The 16,177-nt window shown below is 36.9% G+C and overlaps 1 protein-coding gene across 3 annotated transcripts in view; it reads left to right on the top strand.

Moving 5' to 3' along the window:
- ADCY1 (adenylate cyclase 1) overlaps positions 1-16,177 on the top strand; it is a 160,540-nt gene that overhangs the window by 79,088 nt on the left and 65,275 nt on the right. For all 3 annotated transcript variants that reach the window (XM_039548550.1, XM_039548547.1, XM_039548548.1), the window contains one exon: positions 10,912-11,039. In XM_039548550.1, coding sequence (XP_039404484.1) covers positions 10,912-11,039 — 128 coding nt within the window. The remainder of the gene's footprint in view (positions 1-10,911; positions 11,040-16,177) is intronic.

Below are 16,177 nucleotides of genomic sequence, written 5' to 3' on the forward strand. Positions count from 1 at the left end.
AAATATTCTGATCTTACTACTCCCTCGTAGAATTAACTTGTACTTTTATCATGTCCTTTCATGTCTATTCACCTCCAGAAAAAGTGTTTTTTAAACACTTATCTTGCACACATAATTTTGCCTTGCAAATCACTTTGAGAAGAGTGCTAGTGAAGAGACGGTCAAATGCAGTATTTAAAATCATAGAATCATAAAATATCTTGAGTTGGCAGGGACCCATACAAAACCAAAAGCCCTGCTCCTTGCAGTACTACCTGAAAGTAAACCATATGACTAAGAGCATTGTCCAGATGCTCCCTGAAAATGGTGGCATGATTTCTGTTTTCTTTTTCACAATAGCACTGTTTGGTTTCTTAAAGAAACAATCTTAGGTAATCATATTTCATGTAGAATTTTGTGGTCTCCTCAATAACTTTTTGAGTCCTAAGGCCGACTTCAGTCACTTTGAAGAAAGGAATGTGAGTCTCAAAAATATAAACAAAAATGAGTGTCTTATTAGTATCCTTGCAGGAGTGTGACTTCATCCTAGACAGACATCGGAGAATCCACACGGGAAGGTGCTGTTATGAATGCCTTGGGGTTCATTTGTATGTCTGGTTACTGAAGTTTTGTAATGTCACTGTCTTTAGGCACCCTGATATAAGCATTTTGGGTAAGTTTGTCCATGCAAGAGTTCCCTTGGGACATAACAATAACAAGCCACCTTCCTGAACATAACATTGGTGACGTTTCTCGTAAGGCTGATGAATAGTTCAACTCAAAAGGATGGATTTCTATTGTATTTTATCTGCTGCTCAGGCTTAGTTTACCTAGTTCTAGCTGTTACTTTGAAGTTTTTTGGTTTCCTTCCATTAAACAAGAGTAGCTTTGTGCAGTCTCAGATTTAGCCCTGCTGATAGTCATTCTGCATTACATATTATCAATATATGCTTCAAGCAACTGATCTTTGAATGAGGTCTTCAGATGTCTTGAAATCAACCTTTGATACTATAGCTAGATTTCAGTTTGTCATTCTTCAGCTTACTTGTAAGAGTGACAAATTTTAATGAGATATAATCATTTGCATTATGCTGTCATGGTCAAAGTTCTATTATATTTTGAGGCAGTTTAGACATGTCCCAAATATTTTACTTGTAATGTGTCATCTTAATAGAAAAGAGGAGGCAATTCTACAGCATCCTGCATTTTAATGAAACAGGTTTGATTTTTAGAGAAGTTTCTATTTTCTTTAATTGCTTTTTCTTTGGTAGATTTTTTTCTCACATACTTCCTGCATCTAATCTACATGGAGAATTAATTATTTTTCTTTAGAGATTCAGATATTTCTCTTTCAGCATCCATCTTTCTTCATCTTGTACTTCAAAGACTTTTCATTTACAAGCTGACAAGAATGAAAGAATTTTAGATGCTTTCCAAAGGACATCACTAGAAGAGGATTTTAATATTCTGAATGAAAGTTCTTATTTTTTCATGCCACTTTTGGTATCTCATCTATTAGGTAGACCAATACGCACCAATTCCTTGTTCTTTCCATTTACAGTTATGTGTACCTCCAGGCTTTGTCAGGCTGAGTCTATTATTATTTTTTTTCATTTTAATTTAGTATCCTTCCCTGATTGCCTTCTTAACATTTAACAATTTTTACTTTGCATATTTCGTATTTCAACATTACTGAAGTTGATCCTTCTACCACTTCAAGCTCAAATACACTGAACTAAAAAACATTGTTTCTGAGCCTTAGACAAAGAATCAGTAGATAATATTTTTAATCAGCTTGTGTTTTTTAACTGTGTCAAGAACAGTCAGTTCTTTGCTGAGCTTTGAACTAGATTCTCCTAGAAGTAATCACTCTAAAAAACTGTTTATATTGCATCTATAGAATGCTTTTAGTTTATATTATGATAATTATGATGCATTTTTAAAATATAAAATAAATTAAGTTTTTTTGAATGGTTAACATGGGAAAATTAGTGCTGGAAAACATAGGTATAAACTTACAGCATGTAACCCTTATTTGTGAAAATTGGTGTGCATTGTGGGGATGGATATTTATAAAGGCTAATTTTAAGGAGACTTGTCTCCTCAATTCCCCTTGAGAGTCAGCACAGACACAGGATCTCACTGAGGAAGATCACCACATAAGTTGAAACCCAGTTCTGAACAGCCATTTGGATAGGTCTCCTAGAGAGACCTAAGGAAGTAAACTTTCTTAAATGAAAGTGGTCTGTGACTCTATAGGATCTGGGAATAATGATGTGTGCGTGGAGTGAAGCTAAAGTAAGTGTCTGGGGACAGTTTTCTAGGGAAAAAATTAACACTACACACTTTAAGTATTGTAGGAACATATAAATGGGCAAGTACCCCAGAGAGTAGGTCTTGCCTATTTTACAGCATATTTTAGGTAAGAGGATACTGTGTTTGGTATGCTAATTCTTTGTCACAATTCTTGTCATAATTTGTGGTAAATCACCAAATACTTCCTGAGTTTTCATGCTGCAAATCTGAAGTTTGCATCTTTGTACAGGACTGTATTGGATTGTTCCAATCAGCTTCAGGTTCTTGAAGTGTGGGCCTATGTACTGACACTTGTTGTTTTGACCTGTTGTGCAGTTAGCATAGAGAAAAGTATTTCTGGAATCTGGAAAAATAACCATTTCTTGAAATTTAGAGCTTAATTTTTCAGCATTTTATAGTGTATTTATTTTAGGCTTGGTTCTCCTGGAATAAATCTTCATAAAAAGACAGAATCTGAAAGGATACTTAATAAAACCTAGGAAGGAGACAAGCTTGTGTGTCAATCATGATGATTGTATAAAACATTCTTGCTAAAACCCTTTTACATTTCCAAGTAAATTAATGTATATGACTGTTAAATAGGTTTTCACTCTCTGGAACTAAAATTTTCATGTTCTAGTTTTGTAAAATCACACTCCATATGAAGTAGGGAAAGAATTTATTGTAAGAATGAGAATGTAGAGAAAAGTTAGGCCAAGAAGCAGTAGGTCATTTCAGGTCAGCATATATCATTGCAAATAAAATTGAGGGAAAGCGTTTGAAACAAATGTCATCCTTTTTATTGCTATCCTGAATAATTCTACATTTGTTCATGCATAACATGGCTCCCATGATGGTAGTTAATTTGTAATGAGTTCACAAACACATTACTAAATTAAAAGCTTACAAATGCTCATCTGGAGATGGCCGGCTTTCCTCAATCAGAGCCTATCAAGTGATTTTCTGTGGCACTTGCATACTATAACCACCTTTGTTTTCCTTTTGTATTTTCTGCAACTGTAAAAGCTCTTCTTTTTAAGTCTGTACTAACTCTTACTGCAATGTCTCCATTACTCTGCTAAATTGAACTCTATGGAGTATTGCAGTTAGCTCTTTCTCAAGGCTTTTTATGCTGGGACTAGCAGATGTACAAGAGCTAATGTAAGTTATAAAGTTACTATTTGCAGGATTTATTTCATTAAAAGGTTATTATAATAGTTGTTTCAATTTTTAAATCCACACTTCAAAACCTGGGGAAAAAATTGTGAAATATGTACATAGTAATTGACAGGGTTCAGTGGAATTTTCTAATGGGCTGGACAGTTTTCCTAAGTGTATTGTCACTATTGGCACACTGCAATGTAATAGAGCTGGTGGTAATGGCCATGTCACTTCATTATACTTAGGATTTGACTATGAAGTTTATCTCAGAAGATGGCTTCAATAATTTCTCACATTGTGGCCCACATTCAAAATTTTTATTAAAATAGATTTGGATGCTACACAGAGAAGCCATGTTGGTAGATCTCTTTTGTTTTACTGAAAAGAAAAGCAATATGATAAGTGAAATTATTGTCCATCATTAGTGAAAGCTGCAGATGGTGTGAGTAAACTGCATCTGGCTTTGGGGCTCTCAGCACAAGAGAGACCTGGATCTCTTAGAGTGGGTCCAGAAGACAGTAATAAAAATGATCAGAGGGCTGGAGCATCTCTCCTGTGAAGAAAGACTGAGGGGGTTGCCTGGAGAAGAAGGCTCCAGGGAGATCTTACTGCAGCCTTTCAGTATATAAAAGGGAGCTTATAAAAAAGTCAGCAAGGACTTTACCAGGGTCTGTGGGACAAAGGGTTTTAAACTGAAAGTTTTAAAGGGGTATCGAGGTAGATTTCTAAAGAGTTTTTCATGTCAATCTAAACCCACATTTTCATCTTTTTCTGCACCTAGCTGTGTCTTTTGGGAATACTGCTACAGTCTAGGGGACATTCACTTGGTTGTACTTTCCATGGAATGCTATCCCTTTTTTTTTTCCTCTAAAGTGCTTTGATGCACAAAACAGTTACAGCTGAGGGAAAAAAATAGGATTTTTTTTATGTTTCACTTAATTTTAGAAGGGACTGAAATATATTAAGAAAGTGTAAATGTCAAAAAATGTAAACTGATTACTTACAAAGAATCTCTTCCTGTCATCATGCACTGAACTTAATAACTTAGTATGGCATTGCTGAGTTACGTTACGCAGTCTTCCAACTAACACAATCCAATTCACCGCCTTTTCTTTTATGACCTTGAAAGAGGGTGATTTGTCCTTCACCATTTCCTTAACAGCCGAACACTGTAGTATGTTCTTCCAAAGGCACTTGGAGCAGTAAGACAGTCGCTATATCTCTGCTTAAAAGAGGGAGTGGATTTGTAAAGCCACAAATGGGTATCACCAACCAGATATCTTAGACCAGTCTGTATTCAAATCTTTTGAAAAGGGGGTGCTCAAAACTGGTATCTGGCCCACAACTCTCAGGCTGAGCTGCTTTGATTAGTACTGCAGAGAATGAATATTAAAATTTGCCTTTATCCCATATTCTGTGTATATATGCAAGAGGGTGTAGGTAAATTTGCAGAACTGTGTCTCTGCATGTCATATATGCAAATATGCACATATATATGGTTGGAGGCATATAGCTATACAGTACGATAGCTAATATATAGGCTTTTATGACTTTGTTCCAATGTAGTAAACAACTGTAATGAACTTGAATAGAGACATAATTTCATCTTCATATGATATAGCAGAAGATACAATTCTTTCTGTAAGTCTTTTGCACCTGCACACACATCTGTAGTAAATGATAAATTCTAGAGTGATTCAAAGCTTTCTAATCCAATTTTCTACTGAGATTAATAGCATTTTGGCAGAAAGTGCTATAAATGTTAAATATGCTGCACACGCTATACACACTGGAAATAAGATGCAGTGGTAATGCATAATGCCATGCTGATTAATATGGACTGAAAATTTGATCCCCTCTGCTTACCTGTTAAAAACAATCCAGAGGATTCCTCCAACAAAGCAAGATGTTGGATCAGGGCTTTCCAAATGAAAGTGACTGATAATCCAAGAAGAAAGAAAAAGAGAAGACAAATTCGAAGGGAAAAAACCCCACAAATACTTCCATGAAGGGTCCTTTCCTGAGACTCACTAATATTCCTTTTGTCTAGTTCAACATCTGTAAGGGAAGGTGACCATGCCCCTGTGTGGCACTGCCTGGTCCCAAAGATGAGGTTCTTGACAGCAGAACTAGGAGATTAATCTGTGTTCCTTCTTCAGCCCTCATAGTTCACCACTTTGCGCCAGAGTTAGTTCTACTTCAGTGAAAACTGAGCCATCAGAAATTTGCATTTAGTGGTTTTCCTCTATCCAAGACTTCTCTTCAATATGTGAATATTGAGCTAACAAATTTTTTTTCAGGGAGTAGTCAATTTTTTCCCCCACAGATTCAGGCAATGAAGGGGTTTTGAGCTCCAGAACTGTTTTCTCTGCTGCCAGTACATCCATCTCATTCCACTCTTCTGCTGCATGCAGTGCTGCTCCTGCACTGATTTGCAGCTATGCCCAGGAAATATCCAGAGATCTCACTATAGCTGAAGGTTGATGTATAATGAGAGTGTAAAAGCCTTGCCCTGAAACCATAAAGCCATCTGTAAGTCCAGGCCTAATAAATCTCCTGCCTTTTGCCCCAACATTTAAATAACTGAACCTGAACATGTATGGGCTTTGGTTTTCTATTTTCCTTTTTTTTTTCCTATTTTCTTTTTTTTTTTCTCTAAGACTCTAACTTTGCAATAACTAAGTACTGTAGGTAATGATCAAACTCCTGTTCCCATTTATGTAGGCTAAGCAAAATAAATGTTACTATTTTTAAAGTCCATAGCATTATGAGGGAGTGCAAGACTGGTAGGGTCTGAGTTGGGGGAAATGGGAAACACTACTTATGCATTTTTTTGTAGGCCTTATTAATCCTTTCTCTTACTCTGCAAAGTATAACCAAATCCAAGTTGGCTGGATATGGTAAAGAAACTTTTTGAACCTTAGATGATGCAGTTTTTATTAGGAATGGCAAAAATGCGTCTTTCTAATTTATGGATAGTTAAAGTCCTGCCGACTCATAGATGGTGATTCCAGTAGGTTAGGACAATAAAAGTCTGACAAGCACACCTGCAGATCAGGTTGCTTTCAGACTTGCAGACAAAGAAATGGATGAATATAATAAGCATAAAATATATTGCAATTAAATCACACAGGGTCGGACTCAGCCTTGCTGCAATTCCACTGCAGTCAATGGAGTTACAAGAGACAGCTCAATGTTTTAAGTTTTTAAAATCTTGCGTGTTAAAGTTGTAGTCTATCTGACCTTCTTTTGTGGCTCACTTTTATAGGTACCACATACCATGGTGACACATAACTGTGTACAAATACATGGATCATTGCAGTGACAGAAGGAAGAGCAGGGACTCATTCTGGCATTAGCATCTGCCAACTCCAAAATAAATAAAAGCTTTAAAGAAAGTCTTCTCCTACCAGACAGAGTTGCAAGCAACAAAAGTTGATTCTGATTTTGGATCTATTCACAAAACAATTACTTACTTGGATAGCCTCTTAATAAAAACAAGCAAAGTTCCAGCAGTGACAATAAGGATTGTTGCAATCTGACATGTGAAAAAGATCCTCCTTTAAAAGACTTTGCACTTACTTGGTACAATCTCTTTGTTCTAGAGAGCATCTGACTGTCATTCTTATGGGTTCTGCTGGGAGAAGTTTGGCAGCTTCTTTAATATTTCTTTTAGACATCATATATAAGTGCATATATATATTTATGTATAAAATTTTTTTACGAACCATAAAATCTTTTCCCTTTTTATTAAAAAATAACCTTATCCTGGGTATATCAAACATTTGTCTTGTATTCTACAAGAATGTGGAGTTAATGCTCTGAATTTTCAGTCTGAGTTGACAGACTTCACTCTTTATGCAAAACACATTAAATAAAGAACTACAACAACAACAAAATCCCAGAGCTGTTTGAAACAAGTGTCCCCTCCCCCAGTTTTACATAACAGATAGATAGAATAAACTGCTTTATGAAGTGCTTTTCTGAATGTGTGAAGAAAGCTCTTAGTAACTTTGAAGTGTCCTCTGCTTTCTGAGTTGGGCTTCCACTACACACTGACTGACCCTGTTACTGACAGTTGTGCCAGAGGGATTTCTGCAGATCCACTTGGAAACCTCCTAGTAAGGCACCCCAAGAGGGTGAGCTGCCTGGCTAATGTAGTACTGGCACTCTCTAGTGCTTTTTATCATGTGCATAAAACCAAATTATCTGTTGTTTCTAAACAGACATTGCTTGTATCAGTTGTGACTGGAATTTGTAACTATCACACATGAATTCATCAGTGTCACAAATGTGAAAAATATTGATGAGAGAAGGATTTTTTAGAAGTTGCTGAGGAAACAAAACAAAGAGAAGGGTGTTGTTTTATTAATTTTCTGTTTTATCAGTCCTTAAAAAGATTGCTTTTTCAAAGCTGTACTGTGGGTCTTTCCTGGAAGTCTACCTCACATGTCAAGAAAAATAAAACAAACCATTTTTCTGAAGATTACTGTATATTAATGATAAATAGGACAGTGAGGATAATATCTGATAAGGAATAAACAGACTGGTGATTTCAAAAACAGCAGGCGATTTAGCCATATGTATTCCATCTAGATAAATATCTCTCCAGAAAATACTGTTGTACTTTTTTTTATTCTTCTTTTGTTTTTCTCCTGCACAAATAGGAAATTGACTCAGAATGGAGTAAACTCTGTTTTGTTTTGTTTTGTTTTTCTTTTTTAAGCTGTCTACCAGGCTGTTATCAAGTCATTAGAAATAAGCCATTTTTGAGGTAGACATTAATAGGAGAGATCACTGATTGATTAACACATACGTATTTTTTACCCCAGATTACTGAAATGGCTTTTCTGAATAGTTTTTCTAAGGGTCAAATAGACATTGCTTGGCCACAAATCCTACATAACAAATTTGAAGATGAAGAAGGTCTTATAGGAGATTTTGAAGTGTCAAAACTGAATTTATTTTGGAAAGCAGGCTTCAGCTTTAACTACTGAGAACTCTCTAGTGCTTCAAGATCTGTCCAGAATTGGGGGGGGGGAGGTCTTTTTTTGACAGTATAATCTAGTGGTATCTAGTAAAAAACTTTGTGGTTTCCATTAAAAAATGTACTGATTTCTGTCCAAAACCCTTGAATTAAACAGACTGTTCTGTGTCAAGGTCGATTTTGAGATCTGCGTATTACTGTGTGCATCAATAATTATTTTACTTATATAGTAGCATTTAGCCAAGGATTTCAAAAAAGAGTCTGAGTAAAATTGGTGAGGCATTTTTGGCTATAGGCTGTGGGAATACTGTTAGGGCCCTGGTGATAATCCTCCAGAAGGAATTATGCTTGTATTCATGGAAGTATATATTAGCAATGATAATTAGGGGTATATTTAAAATCCTGTGGTACAGTAGATGAAATGTTAAGTTGTTGTGGGGTATGCCCAGCCACTGCCCTGGAGGGATATCTGCTGACATAAGAGATTTTGCAACCGCCCAGCAGGACTCCCTGGAAAGGACTTTGGAGTCATGGTGAGGAAAAGTAGACCCACAATCCTTTGGGGTGCCCTATGCAGATCATTCTGTAACCCATTGGTCTATCCCAGACCCTCTGTAATCCATTGGTCCCCTTGCTGATCCCCTGTATCCCTATAAAAGAAGACCAGTTCGCCTCTGGGGGGAGAGAGCTCGTCCCTGGCCTTCCCTTCACCGGAGGGGACCCACAATAAAGCTACCTTCGTGCGGAACCAGCCACACGGGCCTTCTCGTCTCTCTCTCTGGTCTGGTTTGGCCTAGAGGCTGCCCTGCAGAGCTGAGCTGAAATCACGAGCTGATATCACTAAAGAGCTGACAGCTTCTGCAAGGGCTCCTCTGCCAGCAGCTGAGAGGAAGACACCGAACCTCAGGCAGGCAATTCCTTTCGGGACCACCTCCCTGGACCGGTCATCTCTTCCTGGGTCACAGCCTCGGACCCCACCACCAGCTGTAATAAGTTGTCACAACTATTTAAGCATACCCAAAAAGACAGCTCTCTTGTTTGATTTGAGATCTGAATTTGCTGCTTAATTTATAAAAAGAAGTACACAAACCAACTTTCCCAAATAGTGCCTTCTTCCATGCATGAACAGAGGTAAATCTCATTTTATAGTATTTGTTCAATACTGAGTACCATTTACAAAGAAGAGAGACATGGAAATGCCTGCAGCAGGAAGAGTGTGTAACAACAAGCCCCAAATGCTGGTATAAATGGTGATATGTCAGAGAGAAAAGCATCACCGTAGGCATAATCATTGCTTCTGAATGTGAACTGGATTGTGGGTAATCATGTGGAGAATGTGGTCAACTCAGGAAGGTTTTAATTCTTATAGGCAGGAGACTGGATGAAAACATGCTTGTGTGAGAAGCTGAATAGGTATGATTCTATTATTAGAATTTTTTTTTGCAGAAATTTTCAATTCCATCACCACCACCCTCTCTTTTTTTTCCCCTTTCTGTGTTGCTGAAGTCAAGTCTATATTGCACACTGCTGGGGAATTAATCAGACTTTAGTGAATCATCTCCCATCATGTTCACAACAGTTAATTTTTCATGGCGCTTGCTGGCATAATCCCAGCTTTGTAAATTGGATTCATTTAATCAGGTTATTTACTTTTCTGTGCCAAACTCTAAATGGGTAGAAATTGCCATAGTCTAGTTACAAAAGATACCATCATCTCTTTGTGTCTCCTCATAGTTTATTAGTTAAAGGTACTGTTTTTTTAGAGGCATTTTCTTATGTGCTCTCTGTTTAGAAATGAACTTTCTGCTCAGACGGATTTAGCAATTATTGCATACCATCATTTTGGGGTTTTTTTTAAATGGGAGAGTTTTAGCCAGAACTCTTTGGCTGTAGAAATTAAACTTCATGCAAACAGGAGATAAATTTGATTGTAATGCAAACTGACTAGCTTCTTGTCTGCAAGTCTGTCATACTGATCATGCTGTGATTTATGAATAGGTAATGCAAAATGTGTGTACTTTCAAAGATAAATAAGTAATCTTTCCTGGTGAATTGGAACTGAATTTGAAGCAAAAGTTTCTCAGAATGCAAACATTTCCCAATATACAGTAGTGGTTTGGCTTCAGTCTTTTGGTTTGGGTTCATACAGAAATGAAGTCTCATTGTGAATCTTGAATTCATAGTAACCTAGCATGCGGGCAAGGCAATAACATTTGTTCAGGACTACAGCTTTAAGCAGCATTAACCCATGTGTGTTGAGCAATGCAGGGCTGATGTCTAGTATATATGTATATATTTATAAATAAATAAACAAATGTGGTGTCAGCTGTTGTGTACAGGGAACCCAGATTTCATTAACTGTAAATTACCTCATTTGATTAGAGAAAGATTCTCTTTATTGCAATTTAGATATGCAGAAGATTTTACCCTGTTAATATTGGAATATTTATATAAATAGTAAAAATTTTCCTATTCTGTTTTTATGAAAGGAAAATCATTGCAGAAGAATAAAAATCCTAGGGGACTGTTACTACTGTGTATCAGGATTGACCCAGCCCAAAACAGATCATGCCCATTGCTGTGTTGAAATGGGACTGGATATGATTGACACCATCACGTAAGTACCATGCATGGTGAACCCAGACAGGAGTGCTGCAACAACTCCTATGTGGTGTTCCGGAAGTGTGCTCTTAGAGAAACAGCAGCATCTGCTAGCACTGCTCACCTGGCAAGTCACACTCTTGCATTCAGGCCACAGGACACTGATTTCAGGAACAGCCATTCTAGATAATTGATTTTCCACTCCATTTAATCACTGTAAGGAGTAAGTGTGCAAATTGAGTATGTAGAGGCATACACATGTACTGAATAGGTGGCAGAAAGATAATGGGAAATAACAAAATATACCCTATCGCCACAGTGAAAATAGTCAAGTTTCTTGTTTTGCAGTGATAAACACTGCTCATTTCGCACACCAGTATGTAAACTCAAAACCATTCCTGATGTATGCCTGTTGTATATCTCTTTGTAGTCTCAAAATCATAGCCTGCTGATTACTCCTTTTTAATGTAATGTTTAAACCTTTCATTTATTCTACTTTTCAGAAATGTAATGTGGAATTCACTTTGCTGCTCAGATTTTTTTTTTATGCTTGATAGCTCTACATTGATCATTATTTTGCCGAGGCAAAAAATATGGGTATCAGAGAACTGTGAATGAGCTTTTAGCCAAAGCTGGAGATCTATTTCATTACATAGGAGGGAAAGGATAAAGATGGAAAATTTCTTCACTATTGTATTGCTCACTTCTCCTTTTCATTTGCTAAACATACTACAAAATCTCACAGAGTGTGAAGAGTTGGGTAAATTAATTCATTTTCACCCTCTCATTCAATGCAAGTTCATCACGTTTTTAAGCATTGTAAAACTGATAAAATACTTTGTAATCTCTCATTCTATAATTTATGGTAGCCTCTGATAATATAAAATCCTAAAAGAATATGTTTATTCTTTCAGCAGTATATGGATACTCCATTTATAAGAAAGCCCTGACCTTTAGAAACATAATTAGATGTACAGGTCCTGTACACATTTTACAAAAGCCTTTTGGTTTGTCTGGTTTTTTTTTTTTTTTTAAATTCCTGGATGATGCTCTCATCGTCTTTTAAACCCAGCACTAATCTTTAATTCATTAGTTGTGCTTTATTTCATGTATACAAATAAGGTATTGATATAGCTATTGGAACTTTCCTCTTTAGAATGTTTCAGTTTTACTAAATTAGAAATGAACATGTTCCCTTTTTAGGGTATATTTTATTGGCTTCTGACATGATAATTTAAACTTGAAAAAGGAGTTGAATTAGAAAAGAATGAACTGGGACTGTTCAGCCTGCAGAAGAGAAGGCTCAGAGGGATTCTTATCAATGCAGACAAATACCTAGTGGGAGGGAGTAAAGAGGTCAAAGCCAAACTTTTCTCAGCGACATCCAGTGCCAGCATGAGAGGAAATGGGCACAAACTGAAAATACAAGAAATTCAATTTAAATAGAAGAAAATACTTTTTTTATTGTGGAGGTAGTCAGATACTCAAGAGGTTCCACTGAAAAGTTGTGGTATTTGTGTCCTTGGAGAGATTTAAAACACAGATGGGCACAGTTCTGGGCAAACTTCTGTAGCTGGCTGTTCTCTGAGCAAGTATATTGGTCTAGATGATTTCCAGAGGCCCCTTGCAGCATCAGCAACTTTGCAATTCTAAGTGGATGAGCTGTAGCGTGTTATCTAGACATGTTTAGTCAGAGGTTGTGGTAGAAGATAACTGGCAATTTCAGAATTTTATTTTTTAAAGAACGCATATATTTTAGGTCTTTTGTGTAGTCAGTGGTAAGAGCATGGTGAGAGGGCAAGATGGGCAAGAGACAAGGCTGTAAGAGAGTTCCAGGTTTATTCAGGATTGTTGGATGGCTAGGGATCTATTCTGCATTCTTTGTGCGTAAGCACAGTTAGTCTCTCTCCTTCACAGAAACAAATTAGAAGATAGACTCCCCAGATTAATTTGTTTTAAGATATATTCAGTAAATGAAAAGAAGAAGTCAGGAGCTTCTGACAGTGAAGTTGGAATGCAGCATTTTATTTTGTATTGGTATGATTGTTAAGTTTTGTTTATCAGTTCCATGAGATACAAAGTCACTTTTTTTAAACTTCCCCCTTTCATGCAGAGGTGGATGCCAGCTGGTAGTTTTTTTAAAGTCTATTCACTTTACTGTAGAATTCAGGTCTTGGCACTGTAAATTTATGCTTGGAATTTGTCATCCCTAGTGATAGGTTTGTCATGTTACCTGGGATAAATAAGTAAGTAAGTAAGTAAATAAATAAATAAATAAAATCACTTCAGCTGTGATTCAGGTGATAGATTTGTCAAAAGTGTCTGTCCCAGAGCTATGTATCAACAAGATGTGGGTTTTTTTTCTGGAAAATCAAGGAATATAAACTTCTATGGCTCATTGATGGTTCTGTGATTGGACTGAGTTGAATGTGTTCATATAAACTGATACATTCCATTCTCTTCATGTTCTGCATAACTATTATTTAAGATTCCTACAGTATGGTGCTGAATGTATCATCTGGGAACATAATTTTCACAGTATTATAAAATAATTATAATTTTCACAATTTCATCCACCTTCCTCAAAGTTTTCTTCAAGGGAACAGAACCAAAATCATTATGGGAGGAGCTTTTTATTCTTGAAACTGATAAAACAGATAGTGTTATATTCTGTTTCTATTCCAAAAGAATTTCTGCAGCTGTTGTGTCAGTGCCTCAGTACAGGACAGGTGTTTGTTCTACTTTAGAGTCGCTTAAAGTGCCATGGCAGTAAGTGAAGTGTTCGATATCACCAATGTTGTTCTTACTGTATGAGTTTTGACTGTCAACTTTTTGTTACCAATAAAATTAAAATGATCATATTCATTAGTGCCTCTAATATGTCACGTATTTCTCTAACATGGCTGTTGTCCTCACCTTGGTTATGAACAGTGTGTTAGGCCAAGTACTCTCTTCACCTTACTTAAATTGATTCCCACACTTGAAGGTTTCAGTCTCATGTACTACAGTGTTTTACCTTCTAAATAGATATATTTGTTGGCTAATTGCCATGTAGAAAAGTTATGCCCTGCTAACAAAGCTCTTCCCTCCCTCTCTCTTCCAAAAGCTGTCTAGAGTTCTGGTTTAAGCTAGTGTTATGGGGGCAATTTTATACATTCTTAATAGTCTTGTCTTTCCTTAGACAGCACTTCATCAATGGATATAAATTGTATTAAACAATTCTTTGGCTCAGTCCAGAAACTCCTCTTAGGAGATGAAATGTGGTGAAATGAGGCACTTATTTAACTGCATTCAATAATGTTGCAGAGCAAGAAATAATCTGTAATGTTTCCAATTGGAAATGAGAGATTCTGAGTGAGCAGTATATAAATACTAGATTTTGGACTGGGTCAAAATACTCGGGTTAACATTCACAGACTTATCAACACTTTAATGGAATCCTGTGATCATTCCTGTTGTCACACAGACAGTACATTTTCATGATGCTTCTTCCATTAACACCTTGCCAGGATGCCGTTTTAGTACTGACTCAGAGGGAATTGCATCACTAGCTGCATCACTGACAGTGTGTAGTAGCAGGAAGCATGGCACAGTAGGAGCATGACTGCTGCTGACTGCTTTAGTTCACCCTACACATACTGTGGTGAGAAGGGGAAGGGTTACTTTAGAATAAGTCTCATCTGACCTTCTGATTGAAGCTGCATGTGGGCTTTTGAAGAAGTCTGAAGGAAACTGTCCATGAACCCTTGCTTCTTGAGAACTGAGTAACCCAGTGGGGTTTATCTGGTATTTTCTGAGTCGCATAGGTGATTTTATCCCGAATGGATGACTCCACCTAATGTGAATGACTCCATCAGTCATCATGTAAGACCTCACAGATGGAAGTTGGGCTTATTTGCACCTGGGGAGATTTTTGCACTGGGGAGGTTGATGCTTGAACTGTCTCCTTTTGATGGGTTTGGTCATTGGCTGACCAAAGCACCAGGAAAGGGAGAGGAACTACACTAGCCAATTTGAGTAAGTCCAATGGAAATATCAAGTCCTCCGTGTGATATTTTTCTGAGGAAATATACAGAAGCATTAACTTCCCTGATGTCAACACTGTTGAAGCTTTTCCCTGGTCATCCAAAAGTCCAGGGACTGGAAATGTTTGAACTGGCAGGAGTGAATTGACCTCAAGTTTTGAGAGAACCAGCAGCTGCCTTTTTAAGAGGCTGTCTATCAGTGGTGAAAGCTTCGTCAGCCTGCACCTCTGCCAAAGCAAGCCAACAGCCCTTCACAGCCCTGACTCTCTTCCTAGTGTTCTGCTGCAGCTGACCAATACTCTGAGGAAGTGTATGTAATCGAACCAAAAATCATGTCTATGCCTTTAACCAGGAAACATTTATTTCTGCAGATATTTTTAGATCAAAAGAAAAGACCTAAATAATTAAAAGAAATAGCATGCAGAGCTTTTTCTTTCCCTCCTCAAATGCCCAGTAGCACAGGTCTGGATCTGTTCTGCAGGTGATCTAAATTACTTTCATGGCTTGTATCAGCACATGAAATATTTGTAGTTAAGGAGGGAACTAAAATTTGAAGGCTTTATAGGATACTAGAGCTGTCAGGGTAGATGGTTGTCTTATTAGTCACTTGCATAGACTCTGAACACAACTGATTTAAAAAGAAAATTTTTTTTTATTTCCATTTTTTTCTGGGCCTACTTTTGTGTTAACAGTTGGAAAACTTAAGTAAGGAACCTTTGAGAGAATAAGTTCTAATGAATAATTTATTTGAGAAACTTCTTTTTCCTATTCCTGGCTTGGTTGTGAAGTGCTGAAATTTTCTCAGAAATGTATTTAGAATTTAAAATACCTCAGTGGACATTTTTGTGATATTTTATTGTAGAAATGTTGATGTTGTTTGGCAATATGATCATTGTACTGCTCTGAATTTATATTTGAAGCCTGTTCTTTATGTATTACCTAATATTCCCCATTTTTGATAGTTCAGTGGGGTATATTTATGGAAATTATCTGCATAAAGAGCACAAAGGTCTACAAGATAAACTCAAAAAATTTAATGAACTGTTCATGTGCTTTTTTCCCTACTCAAATTTAGTAACGATGAAAGCATCTCTGAAACATGTCATAGCTTCTGGGGAAGATGTAGAAA

Source organism: Corvus cornix, chromosome 2, assembly GCF_000738735.6.
Source record: "Corvus cornix cornix isolate S_Up_H32 chromosome 2, ASM73873v5, whole genome shotgun sequence".
Lineage (NCBI taxonomy): Eukaryota > Metazoa > Chordata > Aves > Passeriformes > Corvidae > Corvus > Corvus cornix.